Here is a 27752-nt window from a genome sequence, read left to right as displayed (position 1 = left end):
AGCCGGTTTGGCTCAGTGGATAGAGGGTTGGCCTGCGAACCCTGAAGGGTTCAGAGTTCAATTCCAGTCAAGGGCGTATGCCTGGTTGCTGGCTTGATCCCCAGTAGGGGGTGTGCAGGAGGCAGCCAATCAATGATTCTCTCTCATCATTGATATTTCTCTCTCTCCTTCTTCCTTCCTTCCTCTCTCTCTAAAAATCAATAAAAATATTAAAAAAAAAGACCCCCCTCGCTCTAAGTGCGGTGCCTTCATCACGCTCAAAAGTTGCCTAACCTTGAAATGCCTGAGTCTTGGGGGCTCGAACTTCTGACTGAAGGGGAGACTGAATGATTCCCTCTAAGCATGTCAGACCTCCGCTAATGACATGCCTCAGGGCTGTGAAGAACTGCCTTTCACGTTAACCTGAAGGTGTGTTTCTTTCATCGCAAGAACAAAATTAGCAGACGTGTGGGGTTCCTTCCTTCAAACACTGACCTGGGGAATGATTCGTTTTGATCACTGATGCTGCCTACTACACAGCCAGGCGGAGGCTGCAGCATTACCATCCTATCTAATAAAGAGGGAATATGCTAATTGACCACCATGCCCCTCACAAGATGGTGGTGCCCACAGCCAATAAAGCAGAAATATGCTAATTGACTGCCACGGCAGCTTCACAAGATGGCAATGCCCAGTCCTCTCAGCCCCACCTCATCCATCCAGAGTCCCCAGTCCCCTCAGCCCCACAGAGGAGGGCAGTTGGGGACGATCATGCCGGCAGGGAGCAGTTAGGTGTCAATCAGGCTGGTAGGCAAGTGGTTAGAAGTCAGCAGTCCTGGATTATGAGAGGGATGTCCGACTGTCGGTTTAGGCCTGATCCCTAAAATGGCAGTCGGACATTCCCCAAGGGGTCACAGATTGGAGAGGGTGCAGGCTGGGCTGAAGGACACCTCCCCTCAGTGCACGAATTTTGTGCACCAAGCCTCTAGTTGGTTAATAATCATCTCACACTGGAAAGTCATGCTTTTGCCGTCACTTCCCTTAGGAATCCTCCTTGCATCTCCATTGCATACTTTGTAGAATGAGATTTCCACTTCAGTGACTGGTTGGGAAACCAAACTGTAGGGCTGCCCAAGACACACAGATGCTCATGCGCTGAGTGGATTCAGGACCAAATCTTACCTTTGCTTCACGTTTTAGTGAATATAGGGTTTGCCTTTAAGTCTAACATTTTACGTTTAAGAAGTGAAACTGGAATAATTTGGGAAAAACTTCCTTCAGTCCAATGATTTCAATATACGCTGCCCCTTGTTCTCTTAATAATGTGAGGAGAAAATAAAGATGCTAGTTTATGCGCCGTTTTAGGGGTTCCATGCTTTGGTCCACAAGCTTTCCTGCAAAGGGGATGACCATGGGTTGAGTATTTGCCGCGAGTTGACAAAGGAAACGGGAAACGTGGGAGTTGGGGTCACACCTGTCCGCTGGTGCTGGCTGCGTGCCCTTCTGCCCCCGCTCTGTCTGATGATCTTCCTGAGGGATAAGGCGGCGTGGGCCTCAGAGCCACTTCACCCTTGGGAATAATGTTCAGCAGGACAACCAAATGCCCTCCTTGGCCCGGGACAGCCTCAGTCAGCGCCTGTCCTTCCAGGGTAAGTGTTCACTTCTCCGTTCACTCGCAACCTGTCCGGTTGGGCGATGAATTACCGTGACCATAGTGCCAGGCAGCTCCCTCCTCTCCTGGGAAGCATGTAAGCCACAGATCCACGTGAGGCTTAAACGTCAACACCTACCTCCCAGCAAATCATTAGGCTCCAGGGCTCACTCTCCCCATTTTGGCCTATTCCACTTAAAGGTAGGAGGTTACACACACATATCTCTTTAGAGGCCTTAAAATACCGTAAGTTATTAAAGATGAAATATTTCAAAAGATCTAGGACTCAGTTGACTTTGACTATTCATATGTAATTTTACATGAATTTTCAGGGTGTTTTTATGCTGTTGTTTGTTTCTTTGTAATAAATGCAGATGATGAGATTCTCAAAGATGAATTAAGAATTCTGAGCCTGGCTGGTGCGGCTCAGTGGTGGAGCCTTGACGTACGAACCAGGAGGTCATCATTTGATTGCTAGTCAGTGCACATGCCCAGGTTGCGGCTCAATCCCCAGTCGAGGGCGTGTAGCAGGCAGGCGATCAATGATTCTCACTCGTCATTGATGTTTCTATTTTTTTCCTCTCTCCCCCTTCCTCTCTGAAATCAATAAAAACATACCTTTTGAAAAAGAATTGCTAACCTAGGATAGTGGCGGGCAAACTGCGGCTCGCAAACCACATGTGGCTTGTGAGCCGCGGTTTGCCGCTCTGTTGATTAATGAGTTTGCCGACCACTGGCCTAGGAAGTCCCCGTACAATTGTAGAGTTTGTGTTCAATAACCTTACTTTGTTCACTTTCGCCTCTCTTTTCTACATTCTGAGATATTCTCTCCCCACAGGTACCCTGGGTCTCCCCAAACTTCAACAAAAGGGTAAGGCGTCCCATAGTGAACCCGCATCAGTGAGGCCTTCCCCGGAATATGTACTGAGCATCTTCAGTCCCGAGACTCTTACTCCTCAGCACAGCGGCAGGGGGCTGGCCATCAGCACGTGGGTAGGGGTCCAGATTTTCAATGGGCAGGCGCTGCCTACACTTTAAAAAAATATATATATATACAATATATTTTATTGATTTTTTACAGAGAGTTAGAGAGGGATAGAGAGTTAGAAACATCGATGAGAGAGAAACATTGATCAGCTGCCTCCTGCACACCCCCTACTGGGGATGTGCCTGCAAGCAAGGTACATGCCCTTGACCGGAATCGAACCTGGGACCTTTCAGTCCACAGACGGACGCTCTATCCACTGAGCCAAACTGGTTTCAGCTGCCTACACTTCTCATTGGCGAGGCTGACCCGGCCCTGATGCCCCTATGGTTGTCTCGCTGTGTCTGGAACCATTCCCATTAAAGTTAGGGGAAAAGGGAGTCCCAGTTTAGTCCATTAGACTTCTGGTTAGGGATTTTATTTGTTTTTAAAAGATGCAGCCACTGATTTCACGTTAAAACAGCCCAGGACCTCTCGATATTTAAATTAAACATGCAATAATAAAAAGGTCACTTCATATGCAATTTCATACATTAATAATTAGCAGAGCATTGCTGAACTGCAAGGTAAAAAGCGATGGGAACCTGGCTAATGAACTATCAATGCCAGAGTGCACTTTCTAATAAAATGAGACGTTAATAAATGTTTTATTAAACGGCTACAAACGGACCGTTTTGTTAACATCTAATAGGGAACAACGAGGCTACTTAATTCGCATCCACCAGCGAGGGCCTCGCAGGCAATTAACTTCGCAATTGCCGCAGGTCAGGGCTTTCGGGGAGAGGTACCGAGCTGCACCTTTACGCGCCGGCCGTGCAGGGGCAAGCCCAAGCCTTCCCTCCGCCGCCTGGAGTCCGGCCGCAGCTGCCTCAGGCCCTGCAGCAGCCCTCGGATGGCCTGCAGGCCAACCACAGAAAGTGCAAGGACACTCAGCTCACAGGAAAGGACTGAGGAGGAAAACCCCATGTGCGTGCTCACCGCACAGTGCATCTGGGCACCGACTGAGATTTGTGGGCGATGGGTGAGGAGGCACCAAAGACAGGTGTGTCACCGCCGAGACTTGCTTGCTTCCTACTGTGACTGCAGGGGATCTGAACCTCACCGAGAACATCGACTAGCACTTGTCTACTTTCTTTCTTTCTTTTTTTTTTTTTAAATATGTTTTATTGATTTTTTCACAGAGAGGAAGAGAGAGGGATAGAGTTAGAAACATTGATAAGAGAGAATCATCGGCTAGCTGCCTCTTGCACACCCCCTACTGGGGATGTTCCGCAACCAAGGTACATGCCCTTGACCGGAATCGAACCTGGGACCTTTCAGTCTGCAGGCCGATCCTTTCAGAGGAGAAATGTGCAATCAGCAATACAGTGATATCGATGGCCTCCCAAAGCAACACATGTCAGATTCATCAGAGAAAGTTAATACACGCAAGAAACTGCTGGTGAAAAAGCCTGCTTTTCAAGGAAACCAAAATGAAAGCTGTGCTACAGCAGGCAGGACAAGGTAGGAACTACTTTACGTCTGCTCTCCGATTTACATAAACCGACTGTCCACACAGGACTGTGATTTTCCTGGATTTATTACACGCCCCTGTGTGACCACCCCTATCCATATCTGCTAACAGGGGAAAAGCGAAAGACAGAGATTCTTAGCTACATAAAGAACTTTGCACTTTATAGTTTATCTCCTTTAAAGGGCAGTTTCGGGACAGCCAGAGTCAGTAAAATGAGTGTATAGAAATAATGGAAATAATTGCCGAAGAGGAGACTCTACAGCAGATGAACAACTTGCTAAAGGCAGATGCAGTGCAGATAAAGCTGTTCACGTAGCCTGAGACTGCTGCTCACTGGGGAACCTTACCTGAAAAAGGAAAATCAATGGTAAGGAAGGCCGGTTCCTCCTCTCAGGAGCCCCAACCAAGCGAGACGAGGAAAGAAGCCAAGCTCGGCCGTGTCAGTCCATGTCCCGCTCAGGCTGGTGCCACTCGGTGCCGCAAGCCGAAATGCCACGTCTTTTTTTTTTTTTTTTAATTCTCACTCGAGGAGGACAAATTTTCCATTGATTTTCAGACAGAGTGGATGGGAAGGATGAGGGGGATGAGAGAGAGAAACGCTGATTGGTTGACACCTGCACATGCCCTTGACTGGGAATCGAACCAGCGACCCTTCAGTCTGTGGGCTGACGCTCTAACCACGGAGAAAACTGACCAGGGCTAAAATGCCACATATATATATATTTTTCCCTTTTTTAATACTCACCTGAGGACATTTTTTTCCAACTGATTTTTAGAAAGAGTGGAAGGGAGAGGGAGAGACAGAGAAACACCGATGTAAGAGAGGTACATCGATTGGTTGCCTCCTGCATGCCCCCACCAGGCTGGGAACCTACAACCAAGTTACATGCCCTTGACCGGAATGGAAACCAGGACCCTTCAGTCCACAGGCCAATGCTCTATCCACTGAGCCAAACCAGCTAGGGATGAAATGCCACACCTTTTGATTAGCAATAGCTGTGAACATTAAAAAATGAGAAAACAAAGCCATATTACAAATGAACATTTTCAGCATTTTAGACAATTTTTAGATTCATTATTTGTTATACATATATGAGATAATAACTTTGGGTAGATTTTCTACCTACGTCAATTCATAAAACCTAAGATGCAATTCCAATGATGGTTCAATAACTATATTGCTCTGAAGTGGAATTTCAAATGGTAATGCTTTGCTATCACCCTCAGCGTGATTTCTGAACATAGCAGTATCAGCTATGACTTCACACACAGCCCCAATGGGTTGCACTCTGAAGAGCCACTTTCTTTCCTGACTTTTACCAACCAAAAATTCACTAGAATAACAAGAACACAGCTTATCTTCCTGCAAATTATTCCAGACCTCTTCACTCTGAGACATGGCCTCTGGAACAGCGACCCTCCTCACCACACTGGAATTTTTGAGTCGCCTGTGCTGCAGAGAACACCCCTGAAACTAAGCATGCTTCTGATGACTCAACCGGACGTATTTCAAAAAGATTTGTCGAAGCAATTAACACCGACTACCACGCGATTATCCATAGTCACTTGTATGACCGTGCTGTAAAATTCCTTCTTCCTAATAAAATGTTTCCAAGTGACAACAGTGAGTCCGCAGTGATGAGTGGCCCGGCGGGCGCTAATGAATGGCATTGGGTCAGTTAGCTCTGTGCTCGGATCCTGGCGAGGGGGGGGGGGGGGGGGAGGGAGGGAGGGGGAGGTGCGGGGGGAGGTGTGTGCACATGACTCTGTGCTCAGAGAGGAAATCGCCAATCTGCTGACTTCTCCTGTACTTTCTCTTTCTAATTCCTCAGGAAGAGGGTCCATAGTAGAAAGCAAAACAGTACAACTGCAGCTACCCCTGGCTGGACTACAGATAAAGATACAAGAGTGCTTGGCAGTTCCCGGGTCAAGAGTAAAAGAAAAGACAGCAAGATTTTTATTGTTGGCAACTAACTGTGAGGCCCCCCTGTCAGCTCATCCTCGGGGCAAAATTCCTTCAGATGGTGCCTTTAATGGCAAAAATAATAAATAATAATAATAAAAAAGGAGTTTATGCATAGTGAAACCACTGTGTTCTCAGAAGCCTGATTTCGATGCTGACACCGACAAAGGGGGTACTCCAGGCGCAGGCGCTGTAGGGGACACTCTCCCGGGTACCCAGTCCTCTGTTTCTGGGTTTTAGAGGTGACCATGCTTTCCCTCTACGTCTGATGGGAACTCAGGGCGGAGCAGAACTAGATACTCATGGGACCGTCAGGGCCACGTGGCTGCAAAGCTGCTGATAAAAGCAATGCAGGGGCCCCTCCTCTCTGCTGGGGCCACACATGATGAGCGGAGACCATGGAGGTTCGGGCAAAGACAGAGGTCAAACCTCTTGTGCCTGGAGACGTTTAATAAGGAAGCGGGTCGGCTCCCCCCGCTCTCCCTGGTCTGTACTTTCCTACAAACATGCTGCCGCCCTGGGCCCGCAGGTGTGGACATTCAGGAAACACCATGTGTGTGCAGACCAGGCCCATGGCCAGCACAGCCCCGGGCAAAGCCGGAGACGGGCTGCCACGCAGAAGCGGGGGAAGGACTTTGTGGGTGCCAGGTCGCTAGTGGCCTGATCACAGCAAGGATGAGTTTCAGAAAGGGAGCCGAGATGCTCCTCATCGGGAAGGACGGAAAGGCCCTGCCGAGGGGGGAAGGGGCGTTTCAGGAAAGAGAGAGGGAGAGCAGGCCCCACCCGCTCAGCCTGCAGGGAACGGAGAAGCCCTCACCATCACTGACTGTGCTCAAGCACCGTGCGGGGAGACCACCACGCATTCACGATGGAATGGGCAGAGTACGGCCGGGGAAAGTGGGGAAGTCTAGCACCAAGTAGACGCGCGAATCCCACTGTCCATCTCTGTCCTTGTCTAAACCTGTGTGATGATTTGTGCACAAGGAAGAACAAAACAAAGAACAAACTCACAGAACAACAACAACAACAACAAACGGCAGTAAGGGAGAGGTCACTGGCCCAGCAATAAAAGATCATCATCGCCTGGAACCGTCCTTAGAAGAGAGACAGCAGCGTGCACAAGGCTGGTAAGTTTCTTTTCCTACGAAAAAGGCTGGGACTGTTTCACCGAGACCTGCGCCGATGCGCGCCCCGTGTGGCCCTCCTGAGCGTGTGGCCCTCCTGAGCTGCGCCCCGCGGCGGGAGGAGTTACCTGCTCTCCAGTGGAACATTACTGCCAAGGACCCAGCTGTCCTGCAGCTGGACGGACTCGGGCGTGGTTTGCAGCTCGGCGGGCAGCGCGGCCGGCGGGGCCGGGCTGGGGTTCCTCCTGCTGGTCAGGGAGTTCCTGTGGAGGGAGGTGACGGACGGGTGGTGCTGGGCCGCGTGCTGCTTGTGGGGCGGGGGCAGCGGCTGCAGGGTGGACTGGCCTTGGCCGTTGGCAGGTTGCTCTGAAAACGGAAGAAGAAACTCGTTACCTCTGGGTGTGGGCAGCCGCCCTGACACACGCCGCCCGTTTCGTGGGGACCCGCTCACTGCGCGTGAGTCAGGATGAAAAATGGCCTAAGAATCCGTGGCCCCATACGTTTGCATATTATTCTACTAGAGGCCCGAGACACAAAATTTGTGCATGGGGTTGTGTGTCCCTCAGCCCAGCCTGGACCCTCTCCAATCTGGGACCCCTTGAGGAATGCCCGATCCTACCGGGCCTAAACGGACAGTCAGACATCCCTTTCACAATCTAGGACAGCTGGCTCCCAACTGCTTGCCTGCCTGCCCTCCTGATTGCCCCTAACCACTCCCCTGCCAGCATGATTGATGCCTAACTGCTCCCCTGCCAGCCTGTTTGCCTAACTGCTCTCCCCTGCAGGCCTGGTCACCCCTAACTTCCCTCCCCTGCCAGCCTGTTTGCCCCTAACTGCCCTCGCCTGCAGGCCTGGTCACCCACAACTTCCCTCCCCTGCTGGCCATCTTGTCTCCATATATGGCAGCCATCTTTGACCACATTGGGGCAGCCATCTTGTGTGTTGGAGTGATGGTCAATCTGCATATTACTCTTTTATTACAGAGGAGGATTAGGTGGGTATTTAGCGACATTCTCTAAGAGCGGCTTTACCCTTGACACACAGAGTTCTAATTAATATACAACAGATGGCAAAATAGCTTTTGCTTCTAATTTGCTTCAGACTTCTTTTTTTTTCAATCTGGTTTTATTAACACCTACAGGAAACACATCCGACAGCCCCCCTAATGCGCCTTTTGATTCCAGCTTTATTTAAACAAACCAACCCTGAAATTAAATGGGTAGTTTCGGTGGAACACAAAGGTTTTCAAAATGCGTATAATCTCTATAATTATTGGATGAATTTTTTTTTAAAGAGTTATTTAACCTCAATAAATTATTCCAAGCTCGCTGCTCGGCAGCAGCAGATCTGCTTTAGGGCATCCTGGACGCGCAGGTCTGCGCCACAACCCGCTCAGAGACGCCGAGGGCTCTCCGGCAGAAGGTGGCTGTGAAGCAGATGCTGCTTCATGGATGTTTAACAGAATCACATCTGACTACCGCGTCAGAACACACGGAGACGTAACGACCGTGACACTCATTAGGACACACCACGGAATTGCCGTTTTCCCAGCGGGCGGCAGAACTGCGTGCGGAGTCTGTCCTAGTGACCAGAGTGGCATGGGCCCCTGTGTCAGTGGTACAGAAATTCCGTCCCAACCAGAATCATAAAAGATCCAGAAAACGTCCAAATATAAACACACGTTAGGCTGTCACCAGAAAAGGGTTCCCGAACGCTAAGAGGTCACGGTTAAAGTTTGCAGACTCTGAGCCATACTTTTCAATCCCATGACGTAGCTTTAGAAATGCCAGAATTCACACATACGACATTTTAGCAAGCAGACAGAAGACTCCTCAATTTCACGCTAAAACTTATGATGGCTCCCCACACAAAGATGTCAACTTTTTTTTTTTTTTTTTACTAAATGTAGTTCAAAGGGCAATATAATTTTAAAGTGATGTATGAAGCCATGCTATTAATATAAATGCAGCCATTAAAAGGGAATAGAAAACATAGGGGCTATCTTTCATCTACCACGTGAACTCCAGCAGGGAGGAAGCCAAATAATACAGTCAGGCATTACGATTCTGGTCACATGAAATGAAGGCATTATATATAATAGTCTCGATATATCTTACTAAACCTCTTTACAAGGTACACCAATTAAAATAAGCCCTCCCCCCCCGCCCCCCCCCCCCCCCCCCGCAGCATAGAATATCAGTAATCACTACCTGCTCCGATTGATCTCAAATAATCACTTAACAAGTAATAATTTCTTACTCTTGAAACGAGGGCCCGAGATACGACCTAAATATACGAAAAAAAGCTGCCTCCCGCTCAGGCTCTGTTCGTGACGATCCCCATTCCAGACACGAGAGGAACCTTGCCCAGTCCACTGCTTTGAAAAATTACGCGTCCAAAACTCAGTTAAATTGGAATTAGCCTTTGGGGGACACGGCAGAGTTACACTAGCACACAGTTTCCATGGTGTTAGAAAAGATGAAACGGACAGTTTAAAGTCCATAGAAGATTTATCACTCTGGTACACTGAGTAATTACCTAGCTCTGCCTCCCCAGCACCCACGCATGTGCGTGTCCTTAAGGGACATTTCAAGCTGCATGTTGGACGACAGAATAAGCCAGTTACGGGGCCTAGACCGGTAGGTCAATGGAATGGAAACAGGGAAAAGTATAAGATTGTGTCTAAAAAGAAGAAGAGGGTGGGTTAGTGACTCCGTGTTTTTATTTTTTTAAATTTATTTTATTTATTTATTTTTAATATATTTTACTGATTTTGTACAGAGAAGAAGGGAGAGAGATAGTTAGAAACATCGATGGGAGAGAGTCATCGATCAGCTGCCTCTTGCACACCCCCTACTGGGGATATGCCCGCAACCAAGATACATGCCCTTGACCGGAATTGAACCCGGGACCCTTCAGTCCACAAAGGCGATGCTCTATCCATTGAGCCAAACTGGTTTCGGCGACTCCGTGTTTTTAAGCATGGTGCTATGAAAGAGTGGTATTGTAAAATACATAATGTATTCTATATCTCACATATAGAATTATAGTAATTTATTCCATGTAATTCTATATTGCATATACTGTATACTAGAGGCCTGATGCAAGAAATTTGTGCAAGGGGCTCGGCCCTCACAGCCGCGGCTTTGTCCGGAAGGTTGTTTGGCTGTCTAGTCTAATTAGCATATTACCCTTTTATTAGTATAGATCAGGGGTCCTCAAACTTTTTAAAGTGGGGGCCAGATCACGGTCCCTCAGAGAGCTGGAGGGCCGGACTATATGAACTACTAATTCCTACTGTAACACCTCGGCTGCGCTCACTGCCCAAAAAACCTGGCGGGCCGGATCAGACTCCTCTGCGGGCCGCATGTGGCCCGCGGGCCGTAGTTTGAAGACCCCTGGTATAAATGATCTACAGGGTGTCCCAAAAATGCATACACACTTTAACAGCTTACAGGTCAATTCTGAAAATGAAATGTATTTTAATAAACACTGCCGTTGCAATGATTCAAAGTGTGGGTATGCATTTTTGGGGAATACACTGTGTAGAATAAATTATAGGTACGGTATTACAATGCATACAGGAAGGAGCTGTGTAGCAGCAGCCACAATGCCACATTAATTTATAACTCTGTCAGCATGACAGGGGGCCTCAGTTTCCTCATCTGTGAGATGGAAGTCACACTGCCCCATCCAGCTTTTAGTGCAATCTAAGGAGTCAATGAAATACACTCACTCACTCATTTACTCTCCCAGCCATCCTGCATACATATAGCAGGTCTCCATGTTCCATGGGCACTGTGTCAATGGGAAGCCATTAGGAATGTTCAGATGGTTGTGAATTAAATGATTTTAAGATATATTATCATCGTCAAATATTTCAACAAGTTGAACTTAAGATTCTCAATCTTAAAGCAAATAAAAAGATGCCTGCCCGGACCGCCTGCCTCTGCACCGAGGCCTGCCTGCGGGCCCTGCCACCTGAGCCAGCCCTCAGGAAGGAGTTCCTGGGGCCCTATTTCAACCAACAGGGTTGAGGCTTTCTCTGCCCAATCAGAGCTCCTCAGCTCTGATCATCTCTATTCTGGCCAATCGGAGCAGTGCCTTTTGGACCAATCAAAGTTTGAGTATTTGGAGTCCTCATTTGCATGAGGATGGACCCATCAGGGGCCAAGGGTGGGGACTTCTGTCCATATAAGCCAGCTCTCCGCTGCTCTGGAGACCCACGTTCTCTGCAGACTGCTGTGCCCTGGCTGGGCCGGCACCCGCCATGCCTCAGGAGCAGCCCAGGGCCACACAGACCAGCGAGGAGCAGCACAGAGTACGTAGCCACAGCGGGCCGGCGGCTCTGTCCCCCAGCTGTGCCAGGTCACTCACTATGGAGCTGCTTTGCATGAACTCCCTCCTTCTTGGGGGTTCCTGTTGACACTGGATCGGTGCCAACAAGGACCCATTAACAGCTGTGACTACAGTGGCCAGAGGACAGATCACAACCAGCTTTTCATCTTGAAAATCCCAGTCTCACCGTGGGCTTTGGCTTCATCTCTCGGTCCATTCTCAGTGACCTCGCAGAGGAAGTGCTTTCCTGGATTTTCTGACGGGAAACTTACTGACACCTCCTTCCTCCCACTCCTTTTCAGGATTTATTCGGAAGGATGTGTTCTACATCCAAAAACGTTATGACCCCAAAAATAGTGAATTCAATATAAAGACGTCTCCTTTGCCCAGAAAATATCATGTGTATTGCAGGCTGCTTCCCTGGGAAGGAAAAAAAATAAATAGCAGGAGTTCTCCTCATACACGGGGAGAATCTGAGTCAGGGAAACATGTGATTTCAGCAAGACTGCAACGCAGCTGAGCTCCTCACAGAGCAAAACATGTAGACTAGGGGTGTCGAACTCAATCAGAGAAGGGGCCAAAATCTAAAATCCAGCCTAAATCGCGGGCCGAATGGTTTACTGAACAGTCATAAACTGACAATGTCATAAACTGACAGCGGAGTGCAGTGATGACAGCGCGGTGTGGGCCACATTGCAAGGCCTGGCGGGCTGGATTTGGCCTGCGGGCCTTGTGTTTGACACATGTGATGTAGACGGTCAGCGTGCTTTCTCCTCCCCTCTCCCACCTGCCTCCCACGTCCTGCGTTAATAAGATAACCACCTGCCATGGCTTAATGGAAATTGGGAAGGAAAGATCTCGCCTCACTCAGAAAATCACGTTCACACAAATCTGCTCCTCTGGATTATTATTTTACCCAGGGATCCTCACACAAGCCAAGTATTCGGAAATGGACTGTCCACTGACGGACCTCTGCAGGTCTCTGGTTAAAATAGAGCCCTGCGTAAAAATGTCCACCACCCATTGTCTGCCACAGATGTTTCAGATGGTTGCGTACAAATCAAATGAAAATTTTTAAAGATGTGCATTAAAACCATAAAATCCCATAGAAGAGAACAGTATCCTTCATATCACCATCATCAGATGATTGATTGCGAGGCTGTTTATTAAAAAGACACGTGGTATGAAAAAAGCCCAGAGCTGTGGAGGGAAGACTGGCACTGACCGGAGGACACTATGTGAGTGAGCACAGATGGAGTCATTTACCGGACCCACTGCGTCAGTGAGAATCTGGTTTAGTTTCTCTAGGGCCATGCTTTGAAGAAATCATCAAAGGACATCTTTAAATCTTTGTATTCTCTCTTTTTTTCTTTGAGAGTCCATTGTACTCTCCATTTCAAGCAACCTAGATTACCTAGCAACTCGTTGCTATAAAATACCCAGAATGGCCCTGACCGGTTTGGCTCAGTGGATAGAGCTTCGGCCTGTGGAGTGAAGGGTCCCAGGTTCGATTCCAGTCAAGGGCATGTACCTTGGTTGTGGGCACATCCCCAGTGAGGGGTGTGTAGGAGGCAGCTGATGGATGTTTCTTTCTCATCAATGTTTTAACTCTCTATCCCTCTCCCTTTCTCTTTGTAAAAAATCAATAAAATGTATTTTAAAAAATACCCAGAACTGTTGGGTAGAATTTAATAAATACCTTTTAGATTACTTGCATTTAGTATATCTATTGAGTGTCTAACATGTGCCAGGCTCTGGTCCAGGCACTGAGGATAGAGCAGTGAACAAAACAGCGAACAATTTCAGCCCAACAGCAGAATGTGTGCTTTAGGTAAATACAACTGGACTGGGAAGAAAGGATCGGCCAGAAACCGAGGGGAGAGAGAGGGCCTTGAGAGTCTGTGAGGCGACACCACCGCTTCTCGGAGGAGACCGGCCAGTCTCTGTAACCGATTCATGAGGAATCGGAGAGTATGCCTCAGTTGTTACTGAGACCCCCTACCTGACATGCTACACTCTCAGCCTAAGAACAGACTTAAAAAATCTTCTCCTGGCAGCTGGAGCAATAAGGAATCTTGCTGCGTTGTCGTAAGCTCTGGCCGAGAACAAAACAACTCTTGAAAATGTTAAACACTGGCCTGGCCTTCCCTGGGAAGTATGAGGTTGAAACTTAAACTACCAAGGAATTCTGGAACCCCCGGCCAAGCAAGTAGTATAAAAAGGGGTCCTGGGCCGGTCGATGTGGCTCTGAGTGTCCACCTATGAATCAGGAGGTCATGGTTCCATTCCCAGTCAAGGGCACATGCCTGGGTTGTGGGCTTAATCCCCAGGAGGCAGCCAATCAATGACTCTCACATCATGGATGTTTCTATCTCTCTCTCTCTCCCTCTCCCTTCCTGTCTCTGAAATCAATATTAAAAACAACAACACAACAACTTAAAAAAAAGTGATTCTGTATCACCAATGCTCCTTCCCAGTCACCAGGCAGAAGCAAACGCAAACCTTCTTTAAAAGACTCTGTGCTGAGCCCACGCCACATGGGATTCCCACGGACAAACACAGCTTCCACTGCACTCACAGCCAAAATTACAAAGCTTAAGAGGAAACAACCCACAAGGAGCCAAATGCTACGTACCAAATAAACAGCAGGGATCTTTATCTAATCAGATAGAACTACAAGCACGTGTAGAATAACGAAGGGCTTAAACAATTTAACCAGTTAACTGCCATGATATTTTGACTTTAATTAAAAAAGGTCCGCCGCTTGCGTCTATGGACGCCGATGGCGTACAAATGGTTAATAATACCAGAATAAGGCATTCAGAAAAATATGTGGTAGTTTTGAAACAAAGTAAAATGTGTAACAATATGAAAAACGCAGCCACTGAAATGAGAAATGTATTGGATGGTTTAAAACAGTGGTTCTCCACCTTTCTAATGCCTCGACCCTTTAATACAGCTCCTCATGTGGTGGTGACCCCAACCATAAACTTATTTTCGCTGCTACTTCATAACTGTAATCTTGCTACTGTTATGAATTATTATGTAAATATCTGTTTCTGATGGTTGCGACCCACAGGTTGAGAACCGCTAGCAGGGTTGCCTCAGACCATCGGAAAACACGGATATTTATATTATGATTCATAACAGCAGCAAAATTACAGTTATGAAGTAGCAGCGAAAATAATTTCATGGTTGGGGGTCACCACAACAGGAGGGACTGTATTAAAAGGTGGAGGCATTAGGAAGGTTGAGAACCACTGGTGAAACAGTACATTATTAGACACAACTGTGGAGGCGACCAGCAGATTGGGAAAGAGATGTAGGAAATTCAGTGAGATGGCACCAGAAAGATAAAAAATGCTTAAATATGTAAAGTAGTTCAGTGACCAAAAAGCTAGACTGAGAAAGCACAATACACAGCAAGAGGAGGTCCAGAAGGCTAGAAGAGTATATTCTTTAGTTACGTAGACATTCCTTCAACGCTCCTAATATGTGTAATGTAAAATTACATAGACCACGAACTTACTCATCTCTTTCTCATTTCATATGGATTATCTCTGCTACTAGAGGCCCAGTGCATGAATTTCGTGCACTGGTAGGGTCCCTAGCAGCTGCCTGCCACCGGGTAGGGCTTCCCTCCCTTCCCCTGGCTGTTTGCCACCCCAGCCTGGGCCTCTAGCCCTTCCCCCAGCTAGCCTAGCCCCCTGGTCGAACTTCCAGAGGACCTCCTGGTCAAGGGGACAATTTGCATACTACGCTTTTATTACATAGGGTTCTTTTTTTGTTACTGGATAACAGTTGCTTTGCTTGTTTTATTTAAAAGGTAACTTCTCTTGAATGGCAACAGGTTCTCTTGGAAGATATTTTGGCTTCGATGGCTGCTGCTCAAAGGAAGATGTTTTGGCTTCAATGGCTGCTGCAGAGTTCATCTCACAGGCCAGGCACCCTCGCCTACCCCAGCGGTGGGAACAAATGCCAGGCACCCTGCTTGTGAAGCCGTCATGTTGTGCTGTGCCTACGGGAGCAATGCCACAAACACACTACCCTCTACTGAAATGCGTGGCTTTGCGCAATTATTTCTTGCAGAAACATACATAAAAGTCACCTCGTATGCATGCATACAAATGGGATAAAAGTACCTTTGAAATGTTTCAGGTGTATATTTCAGGATATGCTCCTGCCCATTAAAAAAAAAAAAAAAATCTACCTGAGAGTAATAAGCAAAAAAAAAAAAGGAAGAAGTTATCCCAATCTGGACAATAAAAAATGGTTGATATAAATCATTAACACTCTTCTCTCCTCTCTCATTACTAATAAACATCTGATTTTTGCGCAACTAAATTTTATGGACGTTAGCGGAATATCTGGGTTCAGAAAGCAGCCGTGACTTAGATACTCCTTCCTAGAGCTGGCCTTTTGGTCATGGGTCTACACGTATGTCAGCCCCGTTTCTTAAACCTTCCCATAGAAGAGGCAGGTGAGCACTAGACTTAGGGTGAAGAGGAGAGAAGACCCGGAGAACTGGTCCTCAACGAACGGGTGACATAAGTGACGGAAATTCATTGTCCCCCAGGCTGGGGGCTGGGAGCCGGGGTCAGGCCCCCCGAGTCCGTGTCCTGGCCAGCAGACAGCGGCCCGCTCCCCACCGCCTGGATGGAGACAGTGTGAGCCGCCTGTGCTGGTCCTTGTAGAAACACTACCTCTATCAAGTCAGGACCAGACCCTGGTCTCTTTTAAGCTCAATTATGTCTTTAGAGCAGCAGTTCTCAACCTTCCTAATGCCGCGACCCTTTAATACAGCTCCTCATGTGGTGGTGACCCCAACCATATTATCATCTTCGTTGCTACTTCGTAATTGTCATTTTGCTACTGTCATGAATCGTAATGTAAATATCTGTGTTTTCCGATGGTCTTAGGCGACCCCTGTGAAAGGGTCGTTCGACCCCAAAGGGGTCTCAGCCCACAGGTTGAGAACCACTGCTTTAGAGGGTCTACGTCCAGATAGAGTTGGGAGCGGGGGAGGGGTGAGGGGAAGCCTCAATGTATGAAATTTTGGGGAAACAAACGTTCAGTCCAAAACACCTGGGTTCAAGGTCCCTGTCTGAGATTTAGTAACTGTTTAACTTTGAGCAAATCAATGTTCTATTCTAGATTCTCTAATTCCTCATCTGGGAAGTGGGGGCCATAGTCACTGTCATACATAAGGATTGTGAGGATTAAAAAAAAGGTATATTAAATATCTTTATAAACTGCTACTTTGGGATAAGGTTTTATTTTCTAGGCTCTTCCCATTTATTCAAATAAAGCATATATATATATATATATATATATATATATATCTCCATATATATTTTTTTGGTCAAAGATGTTTATGTGTGAATATGTTTATAAGATACTTTTTCCCCCCCATGAAAATCTTTAAAATATTCTTTCAAAATTTCTAAATGTGTACAGGCAAATATATACACCTAATTAATTTTCAAAAGTGCCTCTTACCATCACTTAAGAGTGTTTACTAAGCGCGATGTTTCCCCAGAATAAAAGAGGGAAGGAATGTGCATTATTAGAGAAATAATTCCCCGTGTATGCAGAACGGCTGGTTAAAACTGGCTTCCATCCTGCTTCCTGAGCTCATACATTTTAAACACTGAATTTGTGTTCTTTGCACTTAAAGGAACAAACACACTCGAAAATGCTGCTCCAGCCGAAACATGTGAAAATGTAAAGATGAATGAAACAACTTTATGTTTCACGGCATTTGCTTTGAAAATCTGATTAAGATAGATGTCTTCAGCTGGTGATTCTTCAATGTCACGTTGTCACAGTTCCCATCAGCAAGATGTTTTAAAGGCTTTCGATTAATATTGCATGCCAGAACTGAAATTACATCCTTTGTCGTTTAGTTCTTAATGGTGCAAGTGATATCTATCAAGTAGAGCTTTATGAAGCGTGTGTGATTTTTATTGCAGGCTGTTTTCACAAATCTCTTTCGGGTTTCAGAAACGCTGCTTGGGGTTTGCAATAACTACGCCTTTCTGCTGAAAATCAGGATGATTCTTAAAATGAAGGGGAGACGTATGATCAGTATTTACTTATCAATAAAAAATCCACTTCAATTGGTTGCGTTCTTATTTGCACAGCCTTAAATATGCTTGCTTTCACCCAAATATTTTAGTACATCACTTTATATGATTATAATATAATCAGAATCCTTGCCAAACACATGGAGCTCACAAACCTTCATGGCGTGCACGCACAGTATTTGCTCAGTGAGGAAAAGAGAGTACACGCTGTTGACTGCTGACCGGGTTATGCTGCCAAAGCACGCTTTATTTTTAAAAAAATACAATCACTAATTTATGTTTAAAGAGGAATCTGGTGTCCTGATATTAACTCCTAAATCTCTGAAACTCCAGCATAACAAATAAAAGTCATTTTCATGGATGAAAGTCCCAAAGTCATAATAAAATTTTACCTATAAATAAATTAGGAGGATACAAGTGGGGGGAAAAAAAGACAATTCTTATGTTTGATGTTGTTTCGTTGTTGCTGTTGTTTTGCTCTGGACATAAGCCAACATATGTAGGTCCCGGCTCTGTCACTGACGTGTCCTCCTCTCCCAGCCCTCACCCCCTTCATCTATAAAATTATGGGATAGATGATTTCCCCAGTCCTTTTCCCAGTTTAAAGAAATAAGCCATGATTCTCTAGTGTTTTAAGTGTGTGTGTGTGTGTGTGTGTGTGCATGCAAACACACAATTTAAAGCGTTGGTTGCTAATTTTATTTATTTATTTATTTATTTATTTATTTAAATTAAGGTATTATATGTGTACATATCTTACCATTGCCCCACCCCCCATACATGCCTCCTTCCCCAGAGTTTTTCGTCCATTGGTTTTGCTTATATGCATGGTTGCTAATTTTGAGTCTCAAATGCTATTATACTTTACCACTTTGCATTTTATAAAGTATAGATCTACCAAATATAAACCAACTGATAAAAAAAAAAAAGAGCAATAGCAAGGGGTTATTCTGGGATGTCGCTGGCACCGTAAGGTGCGGGCCTCTCTCTGGTCCGCTGTGCTCTGTGGGCTCTCTCAGACCTGTGGCCGTGGCCAACTACACGCCTCTGATCAGGGAGAACTAACATGTTACCGTGAAGATCCCGTTCTCAGCCAGCACGCTCTGCGCGTTCATCTTGTTTGGGTAATTGCACATTTAAAATTAGAATCTCCTTCTCGGGCTCCACACGAGGGAATAATGCGAGTGCAAAAGGGTTTTCAATCCCAACGCCCCTGGCAGATCACTGCGGTTCTCGGTAATTCTGTCAGGAGGTCCCCCAGCCCCCCGCGATGTTTATGTGAATTTTTTCTGCTGTATGTGGTTCACTTTCAAAACATTCTCTCCATTAGATGGCATCGATTTTCTAAAGCATCCCTCCATGCCCATATCCAGTCTGCAGCAATTCCGTTAACCCCTGAGACTCAAGAACTCCGTGCTTAAAAGATGATGCTCTTTCCTTAAGAGAAAGAAAAACGAATGTACATATTTTTCCTCTGTGTGTGTGTGTGTGTGTCTGTGTGTGTGTATGTATGTGTGTGTGTGTGTGTGTTGCTAGAAGTAAATAGTTTTAACCAAATCATTACAGAAAGGAGTTACTAAAAATCTAAAAATAAATTACTAAAAATCCAAGATCAATTCAACATCACAGACCCTAAATGCAAAAAGGGGGTGCACACAGGGGCAGGAACCCACACAGGAAATTCACACCCATTAAAGCCATGAGGCTCATTGTGCTCTGAGCTCAACATACACCCCTTTACTTCCTCTCACAGCCAGCTGACGCTGTCGGCACTTATTCCCACTTCTCACGCGGGAGAGCAGGTTCGGAGACATGGCAATCAATGGTCACACAACACGACTCCGGAGCTGTCCACACTGATTTCCGCAGGAATAATGACCGTTGTCAATTTTTATTTCAAGCATGTTGTCAAGAAGAAAATGAAGAGGAGGAAAGTTGGCTTGAAGACAGTACCTAGCTCTGGCCGGCTGTTCAGTGGTTAGAGAGCTGGCTCATGAACCAAAGGGTGGAGGGTTTGATTCCCAGGCTAGGGCACACACCTCAGCTGCAGGTTCCCCAGCCCTGGCCGGGGCATGTACAGGAGACAACCAACCGATGTGTCTCTCTCACATAGATGTTTCTCTCTGTGTGTCTCTCTGTCTTCTTCTCTTTCTCCCAGCCCCACTCTCTTACCTACCTTCACTCACTCTAGAAATCAATGGAAAAAGCATCGCCAGTGAGGATTAAAAAAAAAAAAAAAAAAAAAGGTGGTGCCTTAGAAAATCCATTTTAAATGGGACGAGGGTTTCTTTGAGTCTGAGGTCAGGGGGCCAGCTAGTAAAGGCCGGAGTGAGGAGCACAGCTGGGAGTGAGGAGCACGGCTGGGAGTGAGGAGCACGGCCAGGAGAGCCTGCATCGCGGAGCTGGGCCGCCTGTGAGACGGGGCAGGTGACAAACAGCTTCATGTCATTCTCCCGCCGCACAGACAAGGTAACGCTATTTCCTGCGTGGGAGTGTGGAGTGTCATTTCTTAAGGTTTCTGAAGCCGGTTCCTCTCTTTCTCATCCTGGGAAATAAAAATGTACTAGGCCAAAAAGTCTCTAAAATGAATCAACAAAAAATTACATGATCCTAGACATTCTTCCTTTGCTTCCTGTCCTTATCATACATATCGGGGTTGGCAGGTTATTGTAAAAACACACATCGGCTGCTAACGGAAGCATGAAACGCTTTCCCTGCATTCTGTGGGCGTTACTGGGGTTACCCAACCAACGGGCCCAGAGCTGTTTGTCACCTGCCCCCAGGCTCAGCTCAGCAGCAGCACAACCGAGACAGCTATCTGAGGCTGCATGAGGAAGGGTCAGCGGCTGCGGGTTTGTAAGGAACCGTTAACTCTTCAAATTCTTACTCTGATTCCATATTGCCCTGCTTATTCTATTTTTGTTTTCAAAGATGCTTCATTCATTTGTGAGGGCCTCGACATAGTGTCCGCATATATTATAGTTAAAACAAAATAGTGCCTGCTTCCCTTATCAATTTCCTACATTTTACCTACGTATGTGAAAACACTGGGCAATTTAAAATTTTTAAACTGATTCATGTTATAAAAACAGTGTTAGAAAAGAAGAGAAGTAAAATGAGCATTAGCAATGGCCCTTTCGCATGCCAATGCAAGCAGGGGCAGCGCACTCCAGATATATAATTTGACTTAAAAAGCCAGCAGAACCAAGTTCCTCAGACAGATGCCACGACAGGATTCCTCCAGCAAAGTGGGAGCTAGTCTGACGAAGAACCCTAATTAACTTTGGAACAACGCAGACGGTGAAAGCTGAGGTGCATGTGACACAGGGCTGCTCGGACCCACATGCAAAGTGGCCCCGGAAGCCTCTGTAGCTCCTTGAGGGCAGCCCGCACCCGGGGGTGGCAGCCAGCACCCGGCAGCCTGCAGCAGGGGGTGCTCCCGGAGGCCCAGGTCCGGGCCTTCATTCCCGCGTGCTGCTCCCCCAGACCAGCGCAGGGAAACACCTGATGTCCGGGCAAGTCAGAGATGCGAAGATTTATAACTGGGCCAGGCGAATGGGACCGTCAACACAAGAAGTTACACTCACAGTGAAACATCAGATGGTGATCTGATGTTCATCCTCATTGGACAAAAGTTTCTCTGAGAAACACTCTCCAAATGTCTTTGTTTTTTCTTAATGAGGTCATATTTCTTTTCATTAAAAATGTTTCTATTGATTACAGAGAGGAAGGGAGAGGGAGAGAGAGGCATCAATGATGAGAGAGAACCATGGATCAGCTGCCTCCTGCTCGCCCCACAGTGGGGATGGAGCCAGGAACCTGGGCACATGCCCTTGACCGGGAAGGGAACCGTGACCTCCTGGTTCGTAGGTCGGTGCTCAAGCACTAGCCAGGCCGGCTGGGCACACTTCCCAAATGTTGCTGCTAAAAGGGGAAGGGAGGTTAAAAATAGAGCTTGGGAGCCGAGGCCAGAGAGAACGTGGGGCACGGATTCGGCGGAGCAGCTGGGACCTTCCCTAAATGCCTCCTTCCCCTTTCCCTGAGAATCCAGAGGAGTCGGAGCAAGACAAAAGGAGAGAGCCCAACTTCCAAAATAGCACTGCGCCACGGTATTAATAGTGTCACAGCCAGAGAGATGACAGCCGGGGAAGAGCGCTTTTGTCTCTCCTTAAATAAGCTCCCCAGGCTTCGCAGCGAACCTGAACCTCTCTTCTTTAAACAGAGAGAAACCACCGAGGCTGATGAAGATGTGATATTTGTCCTGCAGGGGCCTTCCGCACACTCCTGTCCCACTTCCAGTGACAGACGCCTCCGCAGCAGAACCAAACCTCCGTTCCAGGCAGCTTTCTCCCAAGAGCCACGATGCCCTGGGCTGCCCCTGCCCTCCACAGGCCCCGAGCTCCCAGGACTGACTCCTATTGGGAGGAGAATTCCCACAGAAGGACACGCCCACGGGTGTTTCCAGGAACTCTGCACCAGAGCGCCACCAGAACCTCGCTCTGAAATGACGGGTGCGGTTTGTAAAGATCGGTGTACAGTAGGTATCCTGAAAATGATCTAGATAGCACATCTGTACTGGGGAGGGGGGGAGAGGGGGAGAAGGGAAAAGAGAAGTTTTCAAATCTGTGCTGTGGCCACGATTTAAAAAACCCACTTCAGCGAATGTAATGTCATTGTTCTTGTCCTGAGACACCTCACAGGGAGAAACGCATTTTTCTGTGTGCAACCTGCCCAGACCGAGTTCCTCCTCCTCCTGCGTGCTCCACCCGGCCTTTCCGCTTTTCCAACGAAATCACCATCTGCTGGTCATGAGCTTGTGACACTTCGTCTCATATTCTCTCTCTATGTAACGTCCAATGCTGACTGCAGCTTCCTGGAACTGGACCCTGGTCAGCTCCCACCCCCTACCCCCGAATTCCTACCGCATCGCACTATCTAGACCTCCGGACCTCTCGTTTATCAGTTTATTAAATACAACTTTTGTCCGTGGAGTAGGGAGAGACCCGGGAAAAACCCTGCATGCTGACATCTTTGCCTATTGCCTTTTTCCATGCCTATCTCCCCTGCATACACCGGCCTACCGGTACTTCATTTTCATAAACGGATTCTCCTTCTTGACTAGCCACGGTTCGCTTCTGCCAAGCCACAAACCCAGCTTTCACTGACCCAGCAATGTTCACGCACTGAGGACACTCAGGGGGAAGACAGGCTTATTGGCCTAAAGGAGCTTATGCTCTTTCTGTCGCCAGGACTTAGCACACCTGATGTAGCTAGAACGCATATCCCAGACAAGAGCAACACACACACACACACACACACACACACACTCAGGCTATGAGAGAAGGGTGAGCACACACAACACACACACACACACACACACACACTCACACACTCAGACTATGAGAGAAGGGTGAGCACACACACACACACACTCACACACTCAGACTATGAGAGAAGGGTGAGCACACACACCCACACACACACACACTCACACACTCAGACTATGAGAGAAGTGTGAGCACACACACACACACACACACACACTCAGGCTATGAGAGAAGGGTGAGCACACACAACACACACACCCACACACACACACACTCACACACTCAGACTATGAGAGAAGGGTGAGCGCACACACACACACACACACACACACACACACACTCAGACTATGAGAGAAGGGTGAGAATGAGGGATAGCTGGGTAGACCAGAAGGCTCGCAGTGTAGGCTACACTTCAGCTGAAGTTTGAAGGGAGAAGCTAAGACTGATGCCAGTCAAGCAGTGACACGCTGTGGACTGGAGCAGGGACACGGTTTGGAGAGCATTTTGGGAGAGATCCAGGGAGACCAAGTGGGGCCAGTGTGCACTCCCTGTGGCAGGCCGTGCGGGTCCTGGGATGGGACTCAGGATGAGATGAGAAGTCGGGGGAAGATGAACCGGGGTGCTCTTCCCGGCTACCAGCATCTTGGGGCAGCAGTTCAGCTCCGAGGCCACGGCCCTCTTGTTAAGTGTGTGAGCTGAGCAGACTCATTTGGTCACAGTTCATTCCTTCACCCCACCGATGCCTACTGAGCGCCTGCCAGAGCATGAGGGACACACTGGTTTAAAGAATAATAAATTAGGTCTTAGCTATGTTGATAATAGTTTAGAAATGTTCGTGTATTAGTGTATTTTGGTAAAATATCTTACAGGTTGCTGAATATCTGGTGATACTGTAAAGAGTTGAAAACGGAAATAAAAAGTGCTTTTATTTACGTGCATGCCAACCACAGCTATGAATGCGAAAACAAATGTGCTTCCCAAGCTTATATTCTTTCCCAGACTCATTGTATTTTCTGTTGTTAGTATAGCAGGCCCACTTCGATTACTGCGGACTCCATTGCCATTTCTAAAATTAACTGGCAGAGTTTCTGATGTAACCCACTGAAGATTAGAAACTGCCTTCCGAGAGCCATTCCTTCACTACAGCAATGCCACAGAACAAGCCCTCCGCCTCCTTAGAAATGCCTGTGAGGCCGATACTCCATTCAGTTCAGAAAGATAAGGCACACGGATCTCTTCCACGGATTCACTCATTGATTCCTCCCTCTGACACCTAGCCCCGCACTCCCATGTCAGGGCCTCACCAGGAACTAGTACTGCAATGGTGACTTAAACGGACACCCGCCTTCCCCACTGAAGCTTCCACCAGGCCTGACTCCGCAGCTTTCCTTCTATCGCACTGCACGGCCTTCCCACCCTCGAGTGTACAGCCATCCAAAGAGATCAGCTAGTATGTGGTACACAGTCTGGGAGATGCAATGTGCTCAGCTCTGGAAGGTTCACACAGGGCTCTGCTGACCAGACCACACTCGCTGGCTTGAGGGGCGTCTATCAGGAGGAGAAGGCTTAGGAGAACTGGGACAGAGGCCAGCATACGCGGGTGAGTGGGTCACAGGAAGCCAAGTCCACACGGGCTGGAGCAGAAGGGTGTGACAGATGTTGAGACAGGGCAGGGACAGGCAAATGAGACAGGAACTGGATTGGAAAGACGGGAAGGCTCGGATGGGCCTTGCCTTGTGTACTGAGTAGAGAATTTGTGTGTTATTGTATTGGAAACAGGGAGTCGCTCTATGGTTTTAAGCAAATGAACGACAAGGTCGCAGATGTGGTTTTTTTTAAACTGATTTCAGAGAGGAAGGGAGGGAGACAGAGATAGAAACATCAATGATGAGAATCACCGATCGGCTGCATCCTGCACGCCCCCTATGGGGGATTGAGCCTGCAACCAAGACATGTGCCCTAACCGGGAATTGAACTCATGACCTCCTGGTTCCTAGGTCAATGCTCAACTACTGACCCATGCTGGCCGGGTGGTCACAGATGAATTTTATGAAGATTTCTCTGGCATTAGCATGGAGGACGGGTGTGTGTGTGTGTGTGTGTGTGTGTGGTGTTGTGTTTGGGTGAGTGGTGGGTGATGAGAGTTGGTAGCTATTTGCAGTGTTGCATTGAGCACATAATCGAAAGCCCTGGCAATGGGGATAAAATTGTCGGGTCAGATTCTAGAGATAATTAAGAGGCAGAATATATCGATTGCCGTTAGCAACAGATTAAATGGAGGGTAGGGTAAAAGAGAGGGATGTGCATAGAATTTTTAAAATATTTTCAGAAATACCTTTCATAGTTTAAAATTACTTGAAAGTCATGAGAACCCATCGGGTTAATCCTATTTGCCTCTCACTGCTCTAATGATTATGCAAATCTATACAGGATTGATTTAAATTTCTATTAACATGCGGCCATTGAAAAACTTCCTTTTCGCACCAGTGCATTGTAGTGTTTGTACTGCCTTTTGAATTACAAAGTCTATCGTTATTTGTAACCCTCCACAGCACTGAGAGAATGCTCAGCACAAAAGGCTCTCTAAAGCAAATTCTTTTCATTTTATCCCACATTCAAAGTGCTTTTCCATACACGCTACTCATATTAAAACCAGCTGAAGAAGTGTGAGGAAAAAAGAACATTCTGGGAGAGAGAAATTTGGGGTTGATGAGAACCAATCTGACTTCTTAAAACAGCTCAGGAGGTGGCAGGGGAGAAAACACAAATATTTACCCCAAAAAACTGAATAAACATAAAACCACGGAGTAGATACCTTGTAGATTTTCTGAGCATTGTCTGAAACATAAGCCCAGTACACTCCTATTAAAGTTAAACTCTTGCTTGTTCAATTGTTGCTTTCAGTTATATGTCCCACATAAGTGAAACCATAGTATTCTCAACTTTTTCTGGCTGACTTATTTCACTTAGCATGATGTTCTCCCGGTCACACAGAGCGATGCTGCATTTTCTCTATGGCTGAGTAGTATTCCATTGTGTATATGTACCACTGCTCCTTTACCCAATCTATGGAAGGGCACTTCAGCTATTTCCATGTCCTGGCCTCTGTGAAAAATGCTGCCATGAGTAGGGGTGCATATATCTTTTACAAATAAATGTTTTCAGATTTTTTTTTGTAGAAACCCAGAAGAGGGGCCGCTGGGTCATATGTTAACCCTATTCTTAATTTTTTTAAAAAATATTTTATTGATTTTTTACAAAGAGGAAGGGAGAGGGATAGACAATTAGAAACATTGATGAGAGAGAAACATCAACCAGCTGCCTTCTGCACACCCCCTACTGGGGATGTGCCCACAACCAAGGTACATGCCCTTATTGGAGTCGAACCTGGGACCCTTGAGTCCACTGAGCCAAACCAGTTAGGGCTATTCCTAATTTTTTTTTTTGAGGAACCTTTATACTGTTCTCCACAGTGACCTTACCAGGTTACCTTCCTACCAGCAGTGAATGTGAACAAACAAGACAAACACACTTTGTAGGCTCAGACAACAGTGTGGTGGCTGCCAAAGAGAAGAGGTGGGGGCTCCATACAGAGAAAGATCTGACTTCAGATGGTAAACACACAATGCAATAGACCAGGGGTCCTCAAACTTTTTAAAGTGGGGGCCAGATCACGGTCCCTCAGAGAGCTGGAGGGCCGGACTATATGAACTACTAATTCCTACTGTAACACCTCGGCTGCGCTCACTGCCCAAAAAACCTGGCGGGCCGGATCAGACTCCTCTGCGGGCCGCATGTGGCCCGAGGGCCGTAGTTTGAAGACCCCTGCAATAGACAGATGATGTATTACAGAATTATGCATTTGAAACCCATATAGTTTTATTATCCAATGCCACCGCAATCTTATAATAAAAGGCTAATATGCAAATTGAATGGCAGAATGACTGGTTGCTATGATGCACACTGACCACCAGGGGGCAGATGCTCTGACTACGGGGGTAGTGCAGTTCAGCCAGAAGCCAGGCTCACGGCTGGTGATCACAGCGGCAGTGGTGGGAGCCTCTCCCGCCTCCTCAGCAGCACTAAGAATGTCCAACTGTCGGCTTAGGCCTGCTCCCCCAAGGACTCCCAGGCTGTGAGAAGGTGCAAACTAGGCTGAGGGCCCCCTCCTCCCTCTCCCCCCCCCCATGAGTGCACCAATTTCATGCACCAGGCCTCTAGTAAATTTAATAAAAAGTAAAGTTCAATTCTGCTTAGAGTGATGCGTCATCACACTATGAAAACGAGAATGACTGAGCACAGCCTCAGCTCTTCCAGTGGATGCTCAGCGGGCAGACGTTATGGATAAAAAAGAAAGGAAAGCATGGAAATGTCGCCTTTTCAAATGGAAACCTTGTTCTTTGACTGATTACTATTCACGCTTAGAAATGAGAATTTTAGAGTAGAACATGGAATTTCTACTTAATACAGTGCTCTAAATTTTTTTTATTTTTCTAAAATAAATAACTTTAACTTACTTTGATTTTCCCCAAATAGAAAAATTTAACACCAAGCACTGCTTTGCAGAGCATTTAAAATAAATGACAGTGCATGTGTAAACTTCACATATACATTCACATGCAAATCAGGAACATACTGCAGACGGAGAGGTAAGCAGCAAATTAAAACATTCTAAATATATAATCAGCTTTTAATATCTTTGTTTTTTTTCTGGAAGGGAACAGGAGATAGACTTTTCAAAGCTCATTCTCCTCTTAAATGAGAGGCCTGGGAACTCCAAGCTTAT

At 46.8% G+C, this 27752-nt stretch overlaps 1 protein-coding gene across 1 annotated transcript in view; it reads right to left on the bottom strand.

The window, feature by feature from the left end:
* LOC311618694 (teneurin-3) overlaps nucleotides 1-27752 on the bottom strand; it is a gene marked incomplete at its 3' end in the record, with an annotated part of 452876 nt that overhangs the window by 76395 nt on the left and 348729 nt on the right. Inside the window, exon 4 of the mRNA XM_084876249.1 lies at nucleotides 7344-7581. Within this exon, the coding sequence (XP_084732375.1) occupies nucleotides 7344-7581 (238 nt within the window). The remainder of the gene's footprint in view (nucleotides 1-7343; nucleotides 7582-27752) is intronic.

Source organism: Pipistrellus hanaki (assembly GCF_964339955.1).
Source record: "Pipistrellus hanaki genome assembly, chromosome: 3".
Taxonomy (NCBI): domain Eukaryota; kingdom Metazoa; phylum Chordata; class Mammalia; order Chiroptera; family Vespertilionidae; genus Pipistrellus; species Pipistrellus hanaki.
The sequence above is the reverse complement of the archived record's forward strand: the minus strand, read 5'-3'. Positions and strand labels throughout refer to the sequence as shown.